The sequence below is a fragment of the Coregonus lavaretus genome, assembly GCF_964263955.1.
Source record: "Coregonus lavaretus genome assembly, chromosome: 12".
NCBI classification, from domain to species: Eukaryota; Metazoa; Chordata; class Actinopteri; order Salmoniformes; family Salmonidae; genus Coregonus; species Coregonus lavaretus.
In genome coordinates this window covers 56517730-56543886 of record NC_139999.1, presented here as the reverse complement: position 1 = coordinate 56543886, position 26157 = coordinate 56517730, and the positions used below count along the sequence as shown (strand labels likewise).

Below are 26157 nucleotides of genomic sequence, written 5' to 3'. Positions count from 1 at the left end.
TGTCAGACAAATCATTACATTACAGGCTGGTGTATTCAACATATATTTTTCATTTTAAAAACAGTTGAGGACAATCAAAATATAAATACATCTCTCCCACACACAAAATAGACTATGCACAGCACCAGACAACACATGTGCTCACACACTCCTTCACTCAACCCAGGCCCCTGAATAGGATCTCAAAATGTGCAATCACAACAAAAGAACAAAAACATTATTAAACTGCATAATCCAGTCTCCTCAAGTAGTCCTCTCAACAACGGGCAGAGCTTCCATCAATCTGGGGTATTCACTAAGAACCAACTGGAAGCAAACAGACCAAAACGGGGAGGGCCCTACCTGAACTTGTCTAATAAGAGACTCTCGTTTCCATTGCAAAACATGTTCCATTGCCAAACTTTTTGCTACAGTTTACACTAATGAATACACCCCTGAACACACATTCCCCCTGCCCGGGTCGCATATCATATCAAATACTTAAATTTGTGATGGGGAAGCAATACACATTTAAAAGAAGGGTCCATGTTTAGAAATTAAGGGTTGGGATAAACTTAAGGATAAATATGTCCACAGGCCACCACAGAATGTTTAGGGTAGCTGAGAATGGCAAAAGAAAATATCAGGGAACCAACTGTTAGATGTACAGTTTGTTAGGACTGGGGATGAATCAAATGAGATAAAAAAAACTTCTGTTATGTCCATCTTCTGGCCAGTGATTCTGTCTTTCGTTCTTTGTAAAATCAACAACACTCTAGACACAGCAGTCAAAGTGCCTTTCCATATTGAGTTAGATCTTTCAGATTCTTAGTGTTTCTTGCCACATTAGGAAGCATGAGTCAGTTTGTAGTCACTTCCCCTTTCCAGATAGGCCCTTCCGGAGACTGGTTTGCTCTTGTGCCAAACATTCCACTAAGATGCTTTGCCCAGTTCAATCTTCTTCTGGATGGCTTTTGCCGAGTGGTATATCAATGAATCAATGAGTCCAGCCACTGGGAAAAAGATACAAGATACAGTAAATAAAATGACAAATCTCTGACACACATACAGTAAAACCACTGTCCATATGGTTAATTCCAACAAATGAATAACATCTACCTCCAATACTGCATGGTACCTTCAAACTGAGAAGCCATCACTAATTACAAACAATATGACAAGTGAGTTTGCTATGTGTACTGCATTTGTAAAATGGGAAAGTCTAAACGTTTGTGTACTATCCCAGTACGCTATTGAATAATGAAGTAAGCGTTATGCAACATCTTTTGCGAACCCATTACAACCTTTTCTTTGTCTGAATGCAGAGGTGCCCACCTGTAAATACACCTCCTATGATGGCACACACTCCTGTGAGAAAATGAGTGAATGATCTGAAAAAAAGAGCAAACATGTTATATGTAACACACATCTTACTACAGTGGGGAAAAAAAGTATTTAGTCAGCCACCAATTGTGCAAGTTCTCCCACTTAAAAAGATGAGAGAGGCCTGTAATTTCCATCATAGGTACACATCAACTATGACAGACAAATTGAGAAAACAAAATCCAGAAAATCACATTGTAGGATTTGTAATGAATTTATTTGCAAATTATGGTGGAAAATAAGTATTTGGTCACCTACAAACAAGCAAGATTTCTGTCTATCACAGACCTGTAATCTTCTTTAAGAGGCTCCTCTGTCCTCCACTCGTTACCTGTATTAATGGCACCTGTTTGAACTTGTTATCAGTATAAAAAGACACCTGTCCACAACCTCAAACAGTCACACTCCAAACTCCACTATAGCCAAGACCAAAGAGCTGTCAAAGGACACCAGAAACAAAATTGTAGACCTGTACCAGGCTGGGAAGACTGAATCTGCAATAGGTAAGCAACTTGGTTTGAAGAAATCACCTGCGGGAGCAATTATTAGGAAATGGAAGACATACAAGACTACTGATAATCTCCCTCGATCTGGGGCTCCACGCAAGATCTCACCCTGTGGGGTCAAAATGATCACAAGAACGGTGAGCAAAAATCCCAGAACCACACGGGGGGACCTAGTGAATGACCTGCAGAGAGCTGGGACCAAAGTAACAAAGCCTACCATCAGTAACACACTACGCCGCCAGGGACTCAAATCCTGCAGTGCCAGACGCTTAAGCCAGTACATGTCCAGGCCCGTCTGAAGTTTGCTAGAGTGCATTTGGATGATCCAGAAGAGGATTGGGAGAATGTCATATGGTCAGATGAAACCAAAATATAACTTTTTGGTAAAAACTAAACTCGTCGTGTTTGGAGGACAAAGAATGCTGAGTTGCATCCAAAGAACACCATACCTACTGTGAAGCATGGGGGTGGAAACATCATGCTTTGGGGCTGTTTTTCTGCAAAGGGACCAGGACAACTGATCCGTGTAAAGGAAAGAATGAATGGGGCCATGTATCGTGAGATTTTGAGTGAAAACCTCCTTCCATCAGCAAGGGCATTGAAGATGAAACGTGGCTGGGTCTTTCAGCATGACAATGATCCCAAACACACCGCCCGGGCAACGAAGGAGTGGCTTCGTAAGAAGCATTTCAAGGTCCTGGAGTGGCCTAGCCAGTCTCCAGATCTCAACCCCATACAAAATCTTTGGAGGGAGTTGAAAGTCCGTGTTGCCTAGCGACAGCCCCAAAACATCACTGCTCTAGAGGAGATCTGCATGGAGGAATGGGCCAAAATACCAGCAACAGTGTGTGAAAACCTTGTGAAGACTTACAGAAAACATTTGACCTGTGTCATTGCCAACAAAGGGTATATAACAAAGTATTGAGAAACTTTTGTTATTGACCAAATACTTATTTTCCACCATAATTTGCAAATAAATTCATTAAAAATCCTACAATGTGATTTTCTGGAATTTTTTTCTCATTTTGTCTGTCATAGTTGACGTGTACCTATGATGACAATTACAGGCCTCTCTCAACTTTTTAAGTGGGAGAACTTGCACAATTGGTGGCTGACTAAATACTTTTTCCCCCCACTGTATATAGGCTACACAATGACAAACTATATGGATTTTCCATTTTGTTTGAAGCTACCTACCGCTGTTTCTCTGTGAATTTTACCATCATAGGGGAGAGTTCATATAATACAAACACCCCAGGTAGGCCCTGATCTCCGATCAGCCCATTGGCTACTTTCTCATGTCGGGTCACAGAGAATTGGTTTGTTTTAACCACCTGTAAGACACAAGCAATAAAGACGTCCTTGTTTGTGCATGATGCCCAAGTACCTTTCTTAGCACGCAAAAACAGTCATGCACAGGGAAATATACAACAATGAATAATTAATTCACTTAATTTAAAAGTGATATATAAAAGCTATAAAATCAATTCAACTCAGTCAAATAGCTACAATTTGTAGGTATGGTCAATAACCAGCCACCCAAGTTCATTTCACAGCTGTCATGTCCAACATATACTCACCTCTCCATCCCATTTCACGTAGATGGTTGGGACAATCTTCACAAAGTACTGATACATCATGGATGCTGGAATAAAACAATTGATTGTTTTATAATTTGTAGAGGCAGAGCCCATGCAGTCTGCAGAAATGCAACATTTCACTCAGCATGAACGCAGGGTGGCGCTATAGATTGACATCACATAATTAGCTGGCTACACACTGATGGGCACTCCAAGTCTTTTCGGTGAGCAGGCTCTTTTAGCTCTGTTCACCTAAAAGAGCTGTTCACTTGGCTCACAAACAACTCTTCGTTCAGTGCTTAAAAATGGATTGAAAAAAGAAAACATGACAAATAGCATATTTCTAATGTAAAGCCTAAAATGTTGCATACAGTTATCTCAGATCGTGAAATGAGAGTTCAAATAAAAAATGTATATGACGAAATTACATTCACACCGGCGGGGCTGTAGTGGAGCGGGTCGAGAGCTTCAAGTTCCTTGGTGTCCACATCACCAACAAACTATCATGGTCAAAACACACCAAGACAGTCGTGAAGAGGGCACGACAATGCCTATTCCCACTCAGGAGACTGAAAGGATTTGGCATGGGTCCCCAGATCCTCAAAAGGTTATACAGCTGCACCATTGAGAGCATCCTGACCAGTTGCATCAATGCCTGGTATGGCAACTGCTCTGCATCTGACAGTAAGGCGCTACAGAGGGTAGTGCGTACGGCACAGTACATCACTGGGGCCAAGCTTCCAGCCATCCAGGACCTCTATACTAGGCTGTGTCAGAGGCCCAAAATTGTCAAAGACTCCAGTCACTCAAGTTAGACAGTTCTCTCTGCTACCGCACAGCAAGCGATACCGGAGCGCCACGTCTAGGTCCAAAATGCTCCTTAACAGCTTCTACCCCCCCCCCCTTGTTTTTAAACTGCTGCTACTTGCTGTTTATTATCTATGCATAGACACTTTACCCCTACCTATATGTACAAATTACCATGACTAACCTGTACCCCTGCACATTGACTCGGTAACGGTAGCCTCGTTATGTTTTTTTTTTTATACTTTAGTTTATTTAGTAAATATTTTCTTAACTCTATTTTCTTAAAACTGCATTTTTTAAATTTTATTTTATTTATTTTTTCCTGGGGGTAGATCAGCTTAATATTGCAGAAAGATTGTAACTTCTATCAATGTAATTGTCTGCATCACTTCCAATCCCCCATGTTCTTTATACAGTGGGGAGAACAAGTATTTGATACACTGCCGATTTTGCAGGTTTTCCTACTTACAAAGCATGTAGAGGTCTGTAATTTTTATCATAGGTACACTTCAACTGTGAGAGATGGAATCTAAAAAAATCCAGAAAATCACATTGTATGATTTTTAAGTAATTAATTTGCTTTTTATTGCATGACATAAGTATTTGATACATCAGAAAAGCAGAACTTAATATTTGGTACAGAAACCTTTGTTTGCAATTACAGAGATCATACGTTTCCTGTAGGTCTTGACCAGGTTTGCACACACTGCAGCAGGGATTTTGGCCCACTCCTCCATACAGACCTTCTCCAGATCCTTCAGGTTTCGGGGCTGTCGCTGGGCAATACGGACTTTCAGCTCCCTCCAAAGAAATTCTATTGGGTTCAGGTCTGGAGACTGGCTAGGCCACTCCAGGACCTTGAGATGCTTCTTACGGAGCCACTCCTTAGTTGCCCTGGCTGTGTGTTTCGGGTCGTTGTCATGCTGGAAGACCCAGCCACGACCCAGCTTCAATACTCTTACTGAGGGAAGGAGGTTGTTGGCCAAGATCTCGCGATACATGGCCCATCCATCCTCCCCTCAATACGGTGCAGTCGTCCTGTCCCCTTTGCAGAAAAGCATCCCCAAATAATGATGTTTCCACCTCCATGCTTTACGGTTGGGATGGTGTTCTTGGGGTTGTGCTCATCCTTCTTCTTCCTCCAAACACGGCGAGTGGAGTTTAGACCAAAAAGCTCTATTTTTGTCTCATCAGACCACATGACCTTCTCCCATTCCTCCTCTGGATCATCCAGATGATCATTGGCAAACTTCAGACAGGCCTGGACATGCGCTGGCTTGAGCAGGGGGACCTTGTGTGCGCTGCAGGATTTTAATCCATGAAGGCGTAGTGTGTTACTAATGGTTTTCTTTGAGACTGTGGTCCCAGCTCTCTTCAGGTCATTGACCAGGTCCTGCCGTGTAGTTCTGGGCTGATCCCTCACCTTCCTCATGATCATTGATGCCCCACGAGGTGAGATCTTACATGGAGCCCCAGACCGAGGGTGATTGACCGTCATCTTGAACTTCTTCCATTTTCTAATAATTGCGCCAATAGTTGTTGCCTTCTCACCAAGCTGCTTGCCTATTGTCCTGTAGCCCATCCCAGCCTTGTGCAGGTCTACAATTTTATCCCTGATGTCCTTACAAAGCTCTCTGGTCTTGGCCATTGTGGAGAGGTTGGAGTCTGTTTGATTGAGTGTGTGGACAGGTGTCTTTTATACAGGTAACGAGTTCAAACAGGTGCAGTTAATACAGGTAATGAGTGGAGAACAGGAGGGCTTCTTAAAGAAAAACTAACAGGTCTGTGAGAGCCGGAATTCTTACTGGTTGGTAGGTGATCAAATACTTATGTCATGCAATAAAATGCAAATTAATTACTTAAAAATCATACAATGTGATTTTCTGGATTTTTGTGTACCTATGATAAAAATTACAGACCTCTACATGCTTTGTAAGTAGGAAAACCTGCAAAATCGGCAGTGTATCAAATACTTGTTCTCCCCACTGTATATATACTCCCCTTTATTACTTTTCAACCCCGCCATCCTTTCCCTACTTGGGGTAAATTAGTGAACAACAATGCCCAGGCCTCTACTTCCAGCCTATACTTACTATCTACACCTTATGGACACAGTCAATTTTACAATAATTCTATTTTATTTGTTTTTGCTCCTGAACTACTTCTACTCTCGACCTCTCCGATCATTTTCATGATGTCCATTCGGTTTGCTTCTATATGCCATATCTTTCTAACTGTGCTCTTTCCCAAAAGCTCCCAACATACAACCTATATATTTATTATGGACACAGTATGCTTACATTATTAGTTATCTTGTTATTATTTGTTGTTATTTGTTATTAGTCCCATCCTTCAACTCCATTCAATACCTCCCATCTATCTCTTAACACCATCCATATAGGATTTCTATTTGCCATATATATTTCAACCGTACTGTGATGTTTTACAAAAGTTCTGAACCTTTCTATTCTCATTGCTTCTACAGATTGTGAATTAAAAATAAACATTTTTGCTAAAAGTATTATTACATTATTGATCGATTGACTATGACTTTTCAGATCACCCAGTAATGCTATCTGCAAGGTTGGCTCCAGGTAAATATTGCAATCCTTTAGCCATTCCTGGACCTGTGTCCAAAAACAAGCTACAAATGGACAGAACCAAAACAAAATGATCTAATGATTCCGTCTTCACAGCAAAATCTGCAGAGCTGGGAAGATTGTATCCCCCATATAAATAACATTCTATTGGTAGAAAACCAATGCAGGTAAAACTGCATTGTTGGTTAAGGGCTTGTAAGTAAGCATTTCACGTTAAGGTCTACACCTGTTGTATTCGGCGCATGTGACAAATAAAATTTGATTTGATTGCTTGCAAAAAAAATGAGTCAAGAATTACCATCTTCAGAGAATGTTTGTATAACTTATCCAGTTGCGACCCGTCATTCAGGGCAGATGGGGCAGACCCCTTGACTTTTTCCACATTTTGTTACGTTACAGCCTTATTCTAAAATTGACTAAACAAAAACATTTCCTCAGCAATCTACTCACAATATCCCATAATGATAAGGCGGAAACAGTTTCTTAGGACATTTATGGTAATAAAAATAAAAGGTGGTGGCAGCATCATGCTGTGGGGATGGTCCTCTGTAGCTCAGCTGGTAGAGCACGGCGCTTGTAACGCCAAGGTAGTGGGTTCGATCCCCGGGACCACCCATACACAAAAATGTATGCACGCATGACTGTAAGTCGCTTTGGATAAAAGCGTCTGCTAAATGGCATATTATTATTATTATTATTATTATTATTTCAGCAGCAGAGACTGGGAGACTAGTCAGGACCGAGGCAAAGATGAACAGAGCAAAGTACAGAGAGATCCTTGATGAAAACCTGCTCCAGAGCGCTCAGGACCTCAGACTGGGGCAAAGGTTCACCTTCCAACAGGACAACGACACTAAGCACACAGCCAAGACAACGCAGGAGTGGCTTCGGGACAAGTCTCTGAATGTCCTTGAGTGGCCCAGCCAGAGCCCGGACTTGAACCCGATCTAACATCTCTGGTGAGACCTGAAAACAGCTGTGCAGCAATGCTCCCTATCCAACCTGATAGAGCTTGAGAGGATCTGCAGAGAATATTGGGAGAAACTCCCCAAATACAGGTGTGCCAAGCTTGTAGTGTCATACCCAAGAAGACTCAATGGTGTAATCGCTGCCAAAGGTGCTTCAACAAAGTACTGAGTAAAGGGTCTGAATACTTATGTAAATGTGATATTTCCGTTTTTAAAATTATAATAAAATAGCAAAAACTTCTAAAAACCGGTTTTTGCTTTGTCATTATGGGGTATTGTGTGTAGATTGATAAGGAGAAAAAAAGATTTCATCAATTTTAGAATAAGGCTGTAACGTAACAAAATGTGGAAAAAGTCAAGGGGTCGGAATACTTTCCGAAGGCACTGTATATATAAAAAAAAAGAAAAGAAAAGAAAAGAAACGTCCTCTCACTGTCAACAGCGCTTATTTTCAGCAAACTTAACATGTGGAAATATTTGTATGAACATAACAAGATTCAACAACTGACACAAACTGAACAAGTTCCACAGACATGTGACTAACAGAAATGGAATAATGTGTCCCTGAACAAAGGTGGGGTCAAAAGTAAAAGTCAGTATCTGGTGTGGCCACCAGCTGCATTAAGTACTGCAGTGCATCTCCTCCTCATGGACTGCACCAGATTTGCCAGTTCTTGCTGTGAGATGTTACCCCACTCTTCCACCAAGGCATCTGCAAGTTCCCGGACATTTATGGGGGGAATGGCCCTAGCCCTCACCCTCTGATCCAACAGGTCTCAGACGTGCTCAGTGGGATTGAAATCCGGGCTCTTCGCTGGCCATGGCAGAACACTGACATTCCTGTCTTGCAGGAAATCATGCACAGAACGAGCAGTATGTCTGGTGACATTGTCACGCTGGAGGGTCATGTCAGGATGAGCCAGCAGGACGTGTACCACATGAGGGAGGAGGATGTCTTCCCTGTAACGCATAGCGTTGAGATTGCCTGCAATCCGATGATGCTGTGACACACCGCCCCAGACCATGACGGACCCTCCACCTCCAAATCGATCCCGCTCCAGAGTACAGGCCTCAGTGTAACGCTAATTCCTTTGATGATGAACGCGAATCCGACCTTCACCCCATGTGAGACAAAACTGCGACTCGTCAGTGAAGAACACTTTTTGCCAGTCCTGTCTGGTCCAGCGACGGTGGGTTTGTGCCCATAGGCGACGTTGTTGCCGGTGATGTCTGGTGAGGACCTGCCTTACAACAGGCCTACAAGCCCTCAGTCCATCCTCTCTCAGCCTATTGCGGACAGTCTGAGCACTGATGGAGGGAATGTGCGTTCCTGGTGTAACTCGGGCAGTTGTTGTTGCCATCCTGTACCTGTCCCGCTGGTGTGATGTTCGGATGTACCGATCCTGTGCAGGTGTTGTTAAACGTGGTCTGCCACAGCGAGGACGATCAGCTGTACATCCTGTCTCCCTGTAGCGCTGACTTAGGCATCTCACAATACGGACATTGCAATTTATTGCCCTGGCCACATCTGCAGTCCTCATGCCTCCTTGCAGCATGCCTAAGGCACGTTCATGCAGATGAGCAGGGACCCTGGGCATCTTTCTTTTGGTGTTTTTCAGAGTCAGTAGAAAGACCTCTTTAGTGTCCTAAGTTTTCATAACGGTAACCTTAATTGCCTACCGTCTGTAAACTGTTAGTCTCTTAACGACTGTTCCATAGGTGCATGTTCATTATTTTTTTCTCCACGCAAGATCTCACCCCGTGGGGTCAAAATGATCACAAGAACGGTGAGCAAAAATCCAGAACCACACGGGGGGACCTAGTGAATGACCTGCAGAGAGCTGGGACCAAAGTAACAAAGCCTACCATCAGTAACACACTACGCCGCCAGGGACTCAAATCCTGCAGTGCCAGACGTGTCCCCCTGCTTAAGCCAGTACATGTCCAGGCCCGTCTGAAGTTTGCTAGAGTGCATTTGGATGATCCAGAAGAGGATTGGGAGAATGTCATATGGTCAGATGAAACCAAAATATAACTTTTTGGTAAAAACTCAACTCGTCGTGTTTGGAAGACAAAGAATGCTGAGTTGCATCCAAAGAACACCATACCTACTGTGAAGCATGGGGGTGGAAACATCATGCTTTGGGGCTGTTTTTCTGCAAAGGGACCAGGACGACTGATCCGTGTAAAGGAAAGAATGAATGGGGCCATGTATCGTGAGATTTTGAGTGAAAACCTCCTTCCATCAGCAAGGGCATTGAAGATGAAATGTGGCTGGGTCTTTCAGCATGACAACGATCCCAAACACACCGCCCGGTCAATGAAGGAGTGGCTTCGTAAGAAGCATTTCAAGGTCCTGGAGTGGCCTAGCCAGTCTCCAGATCTCAACCCCATAGAAAATCTTTGGAGGGAGTTGAAAGTCTGTGTTGCCCAGCGACAGACCCAAAACATCACTGATCTAGAGGAGATCTGCATGGAGGAATGGGCCAAAATACCAGCAACAGTGTGTGAAGACTTACAGAAAACGTTTGACCTGTGTCATTGCCAACAAAGGGTATATAACAAAGTATTGAGAAACTTTTGTTATTGACCAAATACTTATTTTCCACCATAATTTGCAAATAAATTCATAAAAAATCCTACAATGTGATTTTCTGGAAAAAAAATTCTCATTTTGTCTGTCATAGTTGACGTGTACCTATGCTGAAAATTACAGGCCTCTCTCATCTTTTTAAGTGGGAGAACTTGCACAATTGGTGGCTGACTAAATACTCCCCCCCCCCACTATATATAGTAATTATTTTGGGATGCCTGTTTTTTGCATGTTATTTTGGCATTAATATGTGTCACATATCAGTTTGCAAACAATGTAAAAAAAATATACACTACCATTCAAAAGTTTGGGGTCACTTAGAAATGTCCTTGTTTTCAAAAGAAAAGCAATTTTTTTGTCCATTAAAATAACATCAAATTGACCAGAAATACATTGTAGACATTGTTAATGTTGTAAATGGCAATTGTAGCTGGAATATCTACATAGGCGTACAGAGGCCCATTATCAGCAACCCTCAGTCCTGTGTTCCAATGGCACGTTGTGTTTGCTAATCCAAGTTTATCATTTTAAAAAGGCTAATTGATCATTAGAAAACCCTTTTGCAATTATGTTAGCACAGCTGAAAACTGTTGAGCTGATTAACTGACTAGTTAGGTTAGATTAGATTGACGAGTTGAGTATCTGGAGTATCAGCAATTGTGGGTTCGATTACAGGCTCAAAAAGGCCAGAAACAAAGAACTTTCATCTGAAACTCGTCAGTCTATTCTTGTTCTGAGAAATGAAGGCTATTCCATGTGAGAAATTGCCAAGAAACTGAAGATCTTGTACAACGCTGTGTACTACTCCCTTCACAGAACAGCGTAAACTGGCTCTAACCAGAATAGAAAGAGGAGTGGGAGGCCCCGGTGCGCAACTGAGCAAGAGGACAAATACATTAGAGTGTCTAGTTAGAGAAACAGATGCCTCACAGGTCCTCAACTGGCAGCTTCATTAAATAGTACCCGCAAAACACCAGTCTCAACGTCAACAGTGAAAAGGCGACTCCGGAATGCTGACCTTCTAGGCAGAGTTGCAAAGAAAAAGCCATTTCTCAGACTGGGCAATAAAAATAAATGATTAAGATGGGCAGCTGGAGCCGTTTTGCCTTGAAGAATGGGCAAAAATCCCAGTGGCTAGATGTGCCAAGCTTATAGAGACATACCCCAAGAGACTTGCAGCTGTAATTGCTGCAAAAGGTGGATCTACAAAGTATTGACTTTGGAGGGTGGGTGAATAGTTATGCACGCTCAAGTTCTGTTATTTTTTTGTCTTATTTCCTGTTTGTTTCACGATAGAAAATATTTTGCATCTTCAAAGTGGTAGGCATGTTGTGTAAATCAAATGATACAAACCCTCAAAAAACTATTTTAATTCCAGGTTTTAAGGCAACAAATAGGAAAAATGCCAAGGGTGGTGAATACTTTCGCAAGCCATTGAGTTAATAAAGCCTCATACAAACTTGGTCTCTTTTTTTCTTTCTTGAGTAAGGCAGCTCCAAAATGCAGGTGTTTCAGCCTTGCTTTCTGTGGTGGTGGGGCAGCCAGTGGAAAATACGAAGCGTAGGTGTTTATTGTTCTCTAGTTGAACCGTGATTAGCTCAGTGTTCTGTCACTCGTGGGGACAGTACGTCACCGCCAAATCTAAGGGTAGAGCTCGAAAATCCAAGCCCCTTGGGTGCTGCCATAGAGTTACATTATAAGTGCCCATCCAAGAAGGCTCAAGGTCATTGGCCACAGATAAGATGACATCAAATCACGTTATATCTACAGCATCTATGACTGGACTGATCATGTCAACATCATACTTTCAAAATCTTAGCTAGCAAGCTAGCAGTCATCATCATGAATCAAGTCAACAACCTACTGGCAAATCCTTTTTAATCCTTGTCATATGAAGATAAATAATGAAGAGAAATTATAGATAAAACCACAAAATCAACAATGAGTGGTTTGGAAGGAATCAGTGGCTAACTGCAAGCATTGCAAAGCAATCACTAGCATGCTATTCAGTGGAGTGGGTGTGTAGTCCCAAGTCTGGGTTTAAGGGTCTCTTTTCCAAGCTTAAAATGATAAAAATTCAACATTGGCCATGGTGTCAATCCAGCAGGATTTCTGCCACGCTCAAAACAACTGGAAACTCAGAACAGGGAAATCTGATTTCAGTGAGTTCATGACAACTGGGAACTCTGAAAAAACGAGCTCCGACTAGGAAAATACGTTTTGAACGGTCATCCAACTTGGAATTGCAAGTCGGGAACTCTGGCCTCTTTCTAGAGCTCCGACCTGAAGATCACTGACGTCATCATGATTCGACTTTGTTTTTTTCCTGAGTTCCCAGTTGTCTTGAAAGCATCATAAATCCAGAGAATGCCAGACTTTGATGACAAAATTTGCCCACGAAGGACTGCCGCGCCAACTTCCTGTTCAAGTGAGCACAGCACAACAAGGTGAATCCAAAAATGTCTTGTATGCTGCTGCATAAATAATGTAATATGCCAGGGAGATATGTATACTGAAGCTAAGAAAGTAATACTAAGTGTATGTTGTGTAGTAAGCCGTTAGTAGCCCATGTGCCTCACCCTAATAATTTGTTCTATTTTCACCTCTTAATTTCGCCTACTGTTCTGACTTGGTGGTGCACATGTAGCCTATAACTTGTTTTTGAGAAATGTAATCATCGAAAAGTCTAAGAGCTTTCATTGTCTGCTTATATGCCCCCTTTTTTTATCCTACGGTTCTGACTTGGTGTACAGGGAGAATAGTGTAAGAATGACCCATGTTCTGAATTTTGTCGCTGTACAGTTCAAAAGTGCTGAACAAATAGTTATATTGAGTACGTCCGTCCTAGATCGCTCATTCATGTTTTAATCGAAATTACGGATTGCCTCTTATCCGCTCGTCGACCCCTTATGCCATAGTTTGTACATCACAATTGTCAGTAGAAACCACATTTGTTTAAGCAAGTCAGCCATATCAGCGATGTTTTTTTTTTTTTTTAAGGCAGTAAATCAGGCTGAATGAACTGTTTCGCTGCCAGACAAGGTTCCGCTGATAGCCAAGTGTAGCAGTGGTAAGGTGTTGGGATTGCTGTTGAGAGTGCTGTTGGGACAGCTTTATGTAGGCCCTAACAGTTTGTGGGCACCGTTTGTCACCGTTATAATACAATTAAATGTATTGTTTAGTGTTGTGTAGTGGGTTGGCTGGCACGCTGTCCCAAATGTTTTGTTTTGTTTGCCCCATCAAGATTTACATGCTAAAATCGCCACTGAACTTATCTACAGATAATCGATGTCTGGAGCTCAAATTTGCAATATATCCTTTCACAGATGCGATTCGGTTCCTGACGTTCACCAAAAAGATCATTTCAAAAGGACCCGGTCAACCCATCAAGTGACGGAAAGTTCGGCATTTTACTTACTCGGATCTTTTCGACTCGTTTAGTCAGAAGACCGAATCTTTCGACTAATTTCGTTCATTTGAGTCAGTAATGCCCAGAGCACGCTGGACCCCTACCAGCGAACGATGAACACATCCCCCCCGAAAATGTCGAAATAGTCATGATTCTACAAGCCTCTCGTTCACCATAAGGGGCTTATTGGAGCTGTCATTTGTGACTGAGACTTGTAGAAGCGTGCTTTAAAAACAATGTACATTTGTTGAATGCTTACAAATACGATTATTTATTGTTACATTTGAAACGGAGATCTAGTTTGGCCGCAACCGGACTAGAATGTGCACGACTCTTGGCGGAATGCATTGCTTGACTGCTGTGGGCATGATAAGCACAATTCGTTCGCGAACTGCAGCAGCCCAAACGATTCGTTCTCGAGTTTGTTGAGCAGAAGCTGTGTATGTTTTAGTTCTACAAAGCTATGTCCATCATAACATTCAATAATCAATTAATTGCATTCATTTTTGCACCATGCTATCAATTATCTGTTCTAAACATGTATTTTTATTCTCTATGCTGCCTGCAGCATAATCTATTTTGCCTGCGCACATATGACAGAGTTGTTGGTCGGTTTACGTGTTAATCCTGCTGTAGAATTCATTGCAGCTAGCAGGTCAAAGAACGACTAAAATGAACGACTCACTCAGTAAAACGAATCATGACTCTCGAGTCAGTAAACGAATCGTTCGCGAACTGATCTTTGTCACTACTGCGTTGTTCTCACTCCTCAAGTAATGGCCGCCTGTTAGAACAGCATTTCAAGCTACCTCGTCTCATCGAAAAAGCGACGCTTGTCTTCTCTAGTGACCGATAACTCACATTACGCAATAAACCAAGGTAAGTGCTTCGTAGAACGAATAATAGTGTCACGATAGAAAAAATATTTAGTCGGGCGTCAAAACTATCATTTCAAATGTCTTCAAGGCCAGACCTAGGTGACATGCTAACCAGTTATCCAGCCAAAACGCAGCTAGCTTGAACTAGCTAGAAGCTGGGTAAACAGTAGCTCGAGATAAAGGGTGGACAAAGTTCAAATGTCTGCATACAGCCGTGCACGTCACATCACATTAGCTAGCTACATATCAAAATCTATTTTCGGTGGCAAATGTCTGTCTTGTGCAAATAACGTTGATAGCTTAGCTAGCCAACTCCGCTAGCTTAACTTGCTGCTTAAGCTTAGCCACTAGTGTAGTGTTATGGCGTAGCAAGCTAGCTACAGACGCCTAGCTAGCGCAACTGATTCATAAACCTGCCATATCTTTTGATGGTTGTGATTTCTTTCAATACAGATGCCAGTGGCAGTAGGACCGTATGGCCAGCAACAGCCAGCCTGCTTTGACAGAATTAAAATGGGATTCATGATGGGCTTTGCTGTTGGGATGGCAGCTGGTGCCATGTTTGGAACCTTTTCCTGTCTAAGGTTAGTTAAGTTAACCCAACGTCGATAACGATTTACCTTTTACAAGTAGGCCTACACTGAAATGCAAGACACTTTGTAAGAATGCCATAGTCTGTGCTTGGGCATCACGGATTTCTTTACTATATCAGTTTTCATATGATTTTTGTTGCAGCCATCCACAGTGCATAGTGGTTTGTTCAATAGAACTCCATTGTGTTATGTGATTTTGTTCAAATGCTGTATTTTTTTCTTCCCTCAGGGTTGGCATGAGAGGCAGAGAGCTGATGGGAGGAGTTGGGAAGACGATGATGCAGAGTGGAGGCACGTTTGGTACATTTATGTCCATTGGGATGGGCATTCGCTGCTGAGACCACCTACCATAGTTACTTATAATTACAGAACAGGACTTTTGTAATAACTCATTCCCATGTCACAATTTCTCCATAGTTCTGGGACAAAGTATGTCAATAAATGCTGTGATTTCAATTGCTGGTAGTAGGCCAAATGTTTGGTGTGGGGCTTTTGATAAATGAGATGACTAACCTTGTGGTGCTGCAACATCGGTGCCATCCAAAGGATTGACGATACCAGGGTAGTCTCTCCCAAAGGATAGATGCTTGATCAAGTGAGTCATGTTGATCTGTAGGACAATTCAAATAAGCGTTCACGTGTATGGAGGACTTTGCCTTGGCAAGACAAGATTTGTCAAATGTACTTACGTTGTCTAGTCCAAAACTCTGCAGATCATGAACTGAAAATAAGAGACAAAATGTTATTAATGCTGTGATCTGATAGCATCATCAGTTATGTTCTGTTTACTTAGAGTATACGAGGGCTTACTATTCTCGTAATCTACGACTCTCCCATTACAAGTTATTTTTGAGCCCTCAGAAAAGTGATGTAGATTACTGTGTGTACCACCTCCAATAAAGATCAAACCAACAATCACACGCTGGTTATTCAAAAGGACCGTTTTAAACCACAAGTTAGAAGCAGCTTTGGTTCTGTCTTCGCTAGACTTTAAGTAACAGGGTCAATTCTGACTGACAACCTCTTCATAAACAAAGTTTGATATTTGACTGGACAATTTAGAAGGGAATGATGTGAGGGATGTTGCCTGAGTGCCAGTCTGTTTGTGCTCTTATGCCAACTCACTGTCATGACAAACCTTGTATTTGGCTTGACAAGGACAGCAATGGAGTATGCAAGAGCACAAACAGATCTGGGACCAGGGTAGGGGGGGATGTTAACTACAAAAATAACTTACTTTCCACAGCGTGCACTGCAGAATAGAAGAGAGAAGAGTACACTATATGACGCATGTTGGGCTACACAGAAAAAGCCACAGTCCTAAGAGGCTGGCCAAAGGCATTAAGCCTCTGATGGGAGTTCATCACATCTGGTATTTCATATACGGCCAAATTCTTATCACAAAGGGAATCTTGTCTCTTGTTTCTGCCTTTAAGCAGACATAGACAGTAGTACTAGTCCAGAATATTTTTTTTTGGAGAAAATAAAATCAGCATTGAGCTGGTGAATCTTTCTGCTCTATGCTTTCTGTACATGGTGTTGATGACGAGGGACACCTTTCAATGCCACCGAGCAAGTTGAGAGAATAGTACTTTGGGCCTACAACTTCATCTGGTTATGTACCATGCTACTCTATCAGCAATTCTTGAAATTAGTTTAGGGTAAATCAAATTACAACAGTGCCTCAATGACAAATACGCCTGTATTGTCACACAGTAACAAAGGTTACATCAGTGAAATATTTTAGTAACTTGACTAATGTTCTCATGCCCACTTCCGCAGTTGGAGCGCAATTCAGACTTCTGTCAAGCCCAGCAACATTATTTAATTAGGAAAATCCATTGCAATAAATGTTTTGCAATCAGTTTGCCAAACAAATTAATACATTTCACATTCATATTTGTTCAACAGTGTCAATGCTAAATAACTTGATTAGTATGTTAGTGTTATTAGTAGGCAACATTAATGATAAAGCAAGTGAGTCAATTATCCATTCATTTACAGTCAGAACGTTGCGTTTATCTGTGGGGAAAAAAGTGCTACTTAGTTTGACACATATTTTCACCTCTGCCATAAAGATCAGATGTTTTCATGAGATAAAAAAAAATAGCTACAATTAATGACTTAGATTGCAATGGATCCCATTAGGAAAGAAGGGAAGAAGTCTAGCAAAAGACAACGAAAGGAATGATGAAAAAGAAAAACATGCACCATTTACAAAAGGATTTACGACAGTGTTTTACTGTAAAAATTAGTTATGGATGCACAAGAAATGCCTTTACTGGCCTAGTGACTTGCAAGTGAACTTACCGGTTAATATTTGTCTTTCCTTGCTATCCTCTGAGAATGTTCTAGGGGCAAACTCTACACTACAAAAGGGTCTGTACCTACATCTAGTCTGAGACAGACTAGTGGTTATAAAACCACAAGGTGTTTCTGGTAGCAAGTAAGCAATTTTCGACTTCCAACCCAATTCAGTCCGCAACCTGTTTGGCTTTATGCAATTCAGAGGATTTACTTTCTGTCATGGGTATGGATGGAAAACAGAATTTGTATTTTCCTTAGATAATTGATATCAGACCAGGGGAACAACTCATTTAGACCAGGGTTGTGTTTACACAAGCAGCCCAATTCAGATCAGTGTGAATGGGCAAATCTGATATGGGGCACATGTAAAACTGTGTGGGAAAAAATGGATATAGAAAGAAAATCAGATTCGGGTTGTCCACACCTATGGACTTCAGACTAGACAGTAAAATGCAGGTCTTACCATGAACATGGGACTGCTGGAAACTCTTTCCAGGGGCAAAGTGAAAATTTCCTGCCACCTAACAAAAAACCAGACAAAGTGAAGAGTTTAAAAGAAAGTCAGACAATGAACGTAATATTTGCAGATTGAAAATGTATATGAATGCATTAAAGCGCCTCACAAAATATAAAATCTCAGCTACAGTACACTTCCATCCCTATTTCTTTTAATATAACCACACAGAATTATGCTCCCAAAAAGTGATGATCCATTTAAAATCATATGTTGTTTCCAACCTGACCATTTGAAGACCAGGCAATGGTGTAAACATTGTCAGCCATGAAATAAAACATACCTTTTTGGAGTGTAAATCAGAGTGTGAGTACTGACTATTCTTTCTGATGATGTACTCAGCCAAAGCATCTGTTTAAGACTAGTTACCTTGTTGACCTCCAGAAAGCCGTAGATCTGGCAACCCTCGTTCTTCTGCTCCTGCATCTTCTGGCTGAAGCCCTCCCTCTTGCACTGCTCGATGGTGTCCGGGTTCTTGAAGGCCCAGCCCCGCCTGCGATAACCCTCTCGTACGTCATCGCAGGTGTTACAGCACCTACAGAAAAGCACAGGCAATATGTCAATGTCACACATACTGTCACACTCAAATGTTGGACAATAGTGTATAGCCTCCCTACTGTTATGTTATTTTACTGCTGCTCTTTAATTATTTGCTATTTTTTACTCATCTATATTTTATTTAACACTTTCTTTTCTTAAAAACGGCATTGTTGGTTAAGGGCTTGTAAGTACGCTTTTCACTGTAAGGTCTACACCTGTTGTATTCAGCACATGTGGCAAATAAGATTTGATTTGAGATAAGCTCATTCATTCATTGATGGCATATGTTCAGAAAAATAATTTAAGGCTCAATTAAGTAAGTACAAGCTCTCAAATGAAACCTCATGAATTCTTTGTAACAAATCCAATTTCACAGTCAAGGGATTTTAGTTATGAAATTGACAGGGAAACCCTTGGTCTTTGGTCATGGGAAGATGGTGCATGTTCTTTAAGGGTATTCCAGTCTTGGAAACTCACTTCAAATCCTCCATCTCTGCTCCGTAGCAGCTTTCACAGCGCTCAGGATCTAGCTTACTGGGGTCAAAAATGTCACCTTCCTCTTGTCCCAAATCTACATGAGATGACAACAAAACAATATCCATGACCCAGTGAAAAACATTAACTTTTCAATGAGGGAAAACAGCACAGCTCTCCATGAATTACAAGCAAGCTAATTAACAAGATGGTTACCGTGCTTCTCTGCCTCTGTAGTGACAGGATTGCCCTCCTTGTCGAGCCTTTGCTTGAACAGGTTGTGTTCCACATCCAACTGCTGCTCTCCAGCTACGTCCATGGCATCAATGCTTAGATCTGAAGGACAAGGTGGTGTTGCAAATGTCATATACTTCAACTGTGCAATTACCATATTGCTTCATGCACATTCCTAAAGAGATTAACTTAGATTTTAAGTTGAAGTAGGCCTAACCTTGCACATTCAGTTAAAATGTCATATTTTGTTCCTTGTTCATGTGACATTTTGTTTAACTGTTTATAATATCACATAAACAAGCACAAATAGGGGTTAATTGTGCACATGTAAGTTAATGTGATGATGCATGCAAGGGCGGCAGGTAGCTTAGTGGTTAAGAGCGTAGTGCCAGTAACCGAAAGGTCGCTGGTTCTAATCCCCGAGCCGACTAGGTGAAAAATCTGTCGATGTGCCCTTGAGCAAGGCACTTAACCCTAATTGCTCCTGTAAGTCGCTCTGGATAAGAGCGTCTGCTAAAATGTAAATGTGAAATGTAAATGTCTGAACACAAGTATTTGTGTAAGTTACTTACAGGCACATGGCATGTTAGGAAATATCACATCAATGTTGATTTTCAGTTTGTCTCCTCGTGATGTGTCCACAAACAATTCAGGATGGACCTGTGTTGGCAGAACAATATTAATATTTTGCAAGTCATAAAGCAGTGGTACTTAAAGTGTGGACCGGGCCCCATAGATGGAGTTTCAAAGAACTGTGGGTAAAAGTTATGACAGATGGCTTAATAAGAAAAACATAAAAAGAGTGATATTCTAATCATCCTCAAATAGGCCAGTCATTGTATTTTAGCACTATACCCACCATTGACATTTTTAGCATTCCCAGTTGCCCAGGTGTCAATGGAGTGGAAATTAACTATCTGATTAATCAGGCTATAATACACAATTCATTGTTATATACAGCCTGAAACATTGAAGTGCATAATCATGTAAATGTTCCTTACAAGCCAGAATGTTGAATAAAATATAATTTCAATATACTCTGCCGGTTGTCGGTACGGCTTGTCCTTCAGCCGCTCTACATTTCTGACAACATATCCACATAAAAGTATTGTTTACACTACTTTTTAGCGAGCTGGTAGGTATATGGTTCTGTCAGCTTGTATTTCCGGTGTGTATTTTCAATCTACTGACGCACCCGATGTAAACACTACTGAATTACGTTCCCTCACATTCAGCTGGCAAATCAAATCAAATTTTATTTGCCAAACGCCCCCGAATACATTACATGGCAGTGGCAAACCTACCGCTCTCTAAAAAGTTGGGTAAGCAATACTTTCCTTACTCTACAGGTTGCACAGACAACTGGTAGAGTAAGTTCACATTTAATTTTATTCAACATTCTGGCTTGTAAGGAACATTTAAACGATTTTGCACTCCAATGTTTCAGGCTGTATATACACCAATTAATTGTGCATTACAGCCTGATTAATCAGACAATAATTAACTTTACATTTGATTACACGTTTTTTGAAATCGCAAAGGGCTTGGCTGAAAGGGTTTGAATACCACTGTCTGTCTTAAGAGTTTACAAACCAGAAGGGCGGCAGGTAGCTTAGTGGTTAAGAGCGTTGTGCCAGTAACCGAAAGGTCGCTGGTTCTAATCCCGAGCCGAATAGGTGAAAAATCTGTCGATGTGCCCTTGAGCAAGGCACTTAACCCTAATTGCTCAGGTAAGTCGCTCTGGATAAGAGCGTCTGCTAAATGACTAAAATGTAAAATGTAAAGTGTTACATGCAAAGCTTGAACCTAAACAGAGTAGCTAGCTGTTTAGTTCCCTAGCTGACTAAACTAAACGATTTACGATGGAGTTGAGCGGTGACTAGTGTAAATGCAGGCTATTCTTTGGGTGCTGAAATGCATCGCTTTTGATAAAAACATAATTTTAAGCGACGCCGGAACTCCAGTCCACTCACACGATTCGCCGTCAGTTGAGTTTAGTCAGCTATTGTTCTCCTAGTTACCTGTTCTCCATTAGAGAATCCTTCAGTGTGGTCCACACAGAGCTAGCTTCTTAACCACATACCTGGCTGGCATACCTACACTAGCGTACCTGACTATTTTCAGAAAAATCACATGAACCCACCTCCTTAGTGAGATAATACTGCAACTCTGAGAAGAACAGGATCAACATGATGAGACCACTTATGATGGTGACTGTAAAAGGGGGAAAGAGAAAAATGCATGTCAGAATATCACCAAATCCCATTGAACTTTAGAGAACTATTGTAGCTAGTCATCCGTTTCCCCGCAGATGTAGCCTAGTAACAGTCTGAGATCTAGAATGCTAGCCCAAACACAGTGCTCATACTAGCCCAATAATGGACTAAAGGAGGCTAATGTTACAACCTAAGCTCAGGGGTAGACATAACATAGTAACATAGTACATGTTGCATGGTATGTATTCATTTGTGGATGTCCATCATCCATTTTGTTACAAATTGCAATTCGTACGATATGATATGAATTCCAATTTGTTGTGGCTAACGTTAGCTAGGTTGCTAAACCTAACATTATATAGGTGGCTAACGTTAGCTAGGCTATGGGTTAAGGGTTACGGTTAGGGTTAGTTTAAAGGATTAAGGTTAGGGGAAGGGTTAGCTAACATGCTAAGTAGTTGCAAAGTAGCTAAAAAGTTGCAAAGTTGCTAATTAGCTAAAATTGTCCATGAGATTCGAACACGCAACCTTTAGGTTGCTAGACGTTCGCATTATACGCCCACCAATCCAGTCCGACAAACAGTTTTGTTTTTGTCTTAAGTAACCTGCTGTCTTATGTAACCATACCAAACGTACCATATCATAGTAATTTGAGGGTCTCAGATTTACATTTACTAAGTTACGTCTAGTCTATGAGACCAGGCTAAACGTTACTCTTTATAGTCAAAGATTATGGATATACTGACAAGATACAGGTCTCTCCACCCTAACAATGGGAAATGTAAGACAGCGGGCTGTCTAGCTCCTGCCTATCCTTTCTTTGGATTGGTGGATACATCTCATTATTGTAATACTTTTTTAAATATTCGATGAGGGTTGTTGACGTCAACCGCCTGTATTCAATGGAGACAGATGCTATGCTACTAGCCTCCTGCCATGAATATGCATAGCCATCTCGAGACAACTCCGATATAAAGTGTTTTTTTCTCAAAGTTGCCTGCATGTCAATGTCCTACTTATATCAGTATACTCATAACAACTTAAGCATTACAACACTTCTATTTGATCAAATAAACCTCACATAGCAAATAAGCTATTCATTTTTTTGTTGACCAAATTCGACATACAAAAACTCCTTACTTGGTGGGCGAAACAACGACAAAACGCAACCTGCTGGAGGGAGACAGATTTTCCGCCCCACAGTGGAGGTGTCATAATACCCATAAAACCTAGCGGTCAAACAGGAAAATGGTTCCAATCCTTTTTTCCACCATTAATTTTTCCCCATAGGGGATTTTAGAAACACTTAAAATAAGGGCTGTGTTTCGTGTAGGCTTACCCTGGCGTGATGTTTTGATAACCATGTAAAGCTCTCTCTGACAAGGTGACTTATCATTATATTCGGTTCTATTTTCGCTCAGATTGGAAAATGCTAATTAGCATCAAAACAAATCCCTGCAAGCTCCTGCACGTCATCTCTAGCTAGCACCTTCACTAACAGGTCAATATAAAGAAATTAAGCCAATTAATGAATTACTACATTTAGCTAACATTAGATAGTTAATCCAGAGATTCTTACCTTTGCCTCAATTTAGCAGTCTCGTCCAGATCATCATGTCATTTGTAGTTCTTTATGATAGCCACATTAGTAGCTAATTACTTGGTGGGCGAAACAACGACAAAACGCAACCTGCTGGAGCTCAGCTGGTAGAGCACGGCGCTTGTGCTCGCTTGACCCCATCCCCTCCTCTCTTCTCCAGACCATCTCCGGTGACCTTCTCCCCTACCTCACCTCGCTGATCAACTCATCCTTGACCGCTGGCCATGTCCCTTCCGTCTTCAAGAGAGCGAGAGTTGCTCCCCTTCTCAAAAAACCAACACTCGACCCCACTGATGTCAACAACTACAGACCAGTATCCCTTCTTTCTTTTCTTTCCAAAACTATTGAGCGTGCCGTCTTTAGCCAACTCTCTTGCTATCTCTCTCAGAATGACCTTCTTGATCCAAACCAGTCAGGTTTCAGGACTGGTCATTCAACTGAGACTGCTCTTCTCTGTGTCACGGAGGCTCTCCGCACTGCTAAAGCTAACTCTCTCTCCTCTGCTCTTGTCCTTCTAGACCTGTCTGCTGCCTTTGATACTGTGAACCATCAGATCCTCCTCTCCACCCTCTCCGAGCTGGGCATCTCCGGCGCGGCTCACTCCTGGATTGCGTCCTACCTGACCGGTCGCTCCTACCAAGTGGCGTGGCGAGAAGCTGTCTCCGCACCACGTGCTCTCACCACTGGTGTCCCCCAGGGCTCAGTTCTAGGCCCTCTCCTTTTCTCCCTATACACCAAGTCACTTGGCTCTGTCATATCCTCACATGGCCTCTCCTATCATTGCTACGCTGACGATACACAACTAATCTTCTCCTTTCCCCCTTCTGATAACCAGGTGGCGAATCGCATCTCTGCATGTCTGGCAGACATATCAGTATGGATGACGGATCACCACCTCAAGCTGAACCCTGGCAAGACGGAGCTGCTCTTCCTCCCGGGGAAGGACTGCCCGTTCCATGATCTCGCCATCACGGTTGACAACTCCGTTGTGTCCTCCTCCCAGAGTGCGAAGAGCCTTGGCGTGACCCTGGACAACACCCTGTCGTTCTCCGCTAACATCAAGGCGGTGACCCGCTCCTGCAGGTTCATGCTCTACAACATTCGGAGAGTACGACCCTGCCTTACACAGGAAGCGGCACAGGTCCTAATCCAGGCACTTGTCATCTCCCGTCTGGATTACTGCAACTCGCTGTTGGCTGGCCTCCCTGCCTGTGCCATTAAACCCCTACAACTCATCCAGAACGCCGCAGCCCGTCTGGTGTTCAACCTTCCCAAGTTCTCTCACGTCACCCCCCTCCTCCGCACACTCCACTGGCTTCCAGTTGAAGCTCGCATCCGTTACAAGACCATGGTGCTTGCCTATGGAGCAGTGAGGGGAACGGCACCTCTGTACCTTCAGGCTCTGATCAGTCCCTACACCCAAACGAGGGCATTGCGTTCATCCACCTCTGGCCTGCTGGCTCCCCTTCCTCTGCGGAAGCATAGTTCCCGCTCAGCCCAGTCAAAACTGTTCGCTGCTCTGGCACCCCAATGGTGGAACAAGCTCCCTCACGACGCCAGGACAGCGGAGTCACTCACCACCTTCCGGAGACATTTGAAACCCCACCTCTTTAAGGAATACCTGGGATAGGATAAAGTAATCCTTCTACCCCCCCCCCCCCCCCAAAATTGTAAAGTGGTTATCCCACTGGCTATAGGGTGAATGCACCAATTTGTGAGTTGCTCTGGATAAGAGCGTCTGCTAAATGACGTAAATGTGCCCTTGAGCAAGGCACTTAACCCTAATTGCTCCTGTAAGTCGCTCTGGATAAGAGCGTCTGCTAAATGACTAAAATGTAAATGTAAAGCCAAGGTAGTGGGTTCGATCCCCGGGACCACCCATACACAAAAATGTATGCACGCATGACTGTAAGTCGCTTTGGATAAAAGCGTCTGCTAAATGGCATATTATTATTTATTATTAGAATTAGTGTTTCATTTGTTGGGGGTAAATACAGGCAAATATATTGATAAGTCACCTTGTCTGAGAGAGATTTACACGGTTATCAAAATGTCACACCAGGATAAGCCTACACAAAACACAGCCCTTATTTTAAGTGTTTCTAAAATCCCCTATGGTAAAAATGAATGGTGGAAAAACGATTGGAACCATTTCCCCGTTTGACCGCCAGGTTTTATGGGTATTATGACTCATACTGTAGTACTCTATAGTCCAAGGACCTTACATGTTCAGTTTAGAGGCGAATTGGCTCTGGCAGACAAAACAGCCAATACTCCCATCTAAACATGAATCGATTCTCAATTACGGTACGGTTCTAGAAACCTATAAAGCCCTCACATCAAAATAATTTCACAAAAGCTAAATATACACTTACTGTACACTGTTTTAACAGTTGCAGCTGACAGTATTTTTCAGTGACAACACGTTTGTGGCGTCTTTTTCCGTTAAAACATAACGTTAGGTGTTCGGAGACGCAGCTAGCCAATTTGTACGCCTCTGTCTTCCGTAAATAAACGCTGTAATATGGAAATATGTCTGTGTGGGAACCCTAACCCTATAAAAGGTGTAGTAATTTAAGCTTATTTCTTGGTGATATGAAAGATACGTTCCTTTTGTTTCCAAAACCGTACCGCAAGCGATGCGTTTTAACGTTCAGAACGAGCGTTGGGGCTCTTAACAAAAGTTCGCCGGCCAGAAGATAATATCGTCAATAGGCGATAAAGGTAGTTAGCGTCTATGAATGGGTTATGCTACTGCTAGCAACTGGGAATAGTATTAATGTGTTATACTTGTAACTAGAGCACTGCCAAAAAAACACTCACCCGTAGCTCCGCCGCATGTTTTAATTCGGAAATCCTCAAGAGTTTTCGGATATGCATCAAATTGTTTCAGTTTATTTAGTGTGTCCATCTTCTTTCATACCATCGGCTGAAAGAATTCCTGACACACATCAGTCCTCGACATTCACTTCCGGT

The 26157-nt window shown here is 42.1% G+C and overlaps 2 protein-coding genes across 2 annotated transcripts; one reads left to right on the top strand and one right to left on the bottom strand.

Moving 5' to 3' along the window:
* On the bottom strand, nucleotides 1-26157 carry ergic3 (ERGIC and golgi 3). The gene is made up of 13 exons (XM_084173371.1): nucleotides 26005-26157; nucleotides 21509-21579; nucleotides 19938-20025; nucleotides 19348-19467; nucleotides 19135-19228; nucleotides 18487-18652; nucleotides 18067-18124; nucleotides 15986-16017; nucleotides 15810-15906; nucleotides 3449-3513; nucleotides 3066-3202; nucleotides 1315-1370; nucleotides 1-992 (listed from the first exon to the last, which is right to left on the bottom strand). Exons 1-13 carry the CDS (start codon nucleotides 26090-26092, stop codon nucleotides 913-915), a joined length of 1152 nt encoding a protein of 383 aa, XP_084029497.1. The 5' UTR covers nucleotides 26093-26157; the 3' UTR covers nucleotides 1-912.
* romo1 (reactive oxygen species modulator 1) lies at nucleotides 14611-16214 on the top strand. The gene is made up of 3 exons (XM_084173370.1): nucleotides 14611-14704; nucleotides 15157-15287; nucleotides 15526-16214. The coding sequence occupies exons 2-3, from the start codon at nucleotides 15157-15159 to the stop codon at nucleotides 15632-15634; spliced, it is 240 nt and encodes a 79-aa protein (XP_084029496.1). The 5' UTR covers nucleotides 14611-14704; the 3' UTR covers nucleotides 15635-16214.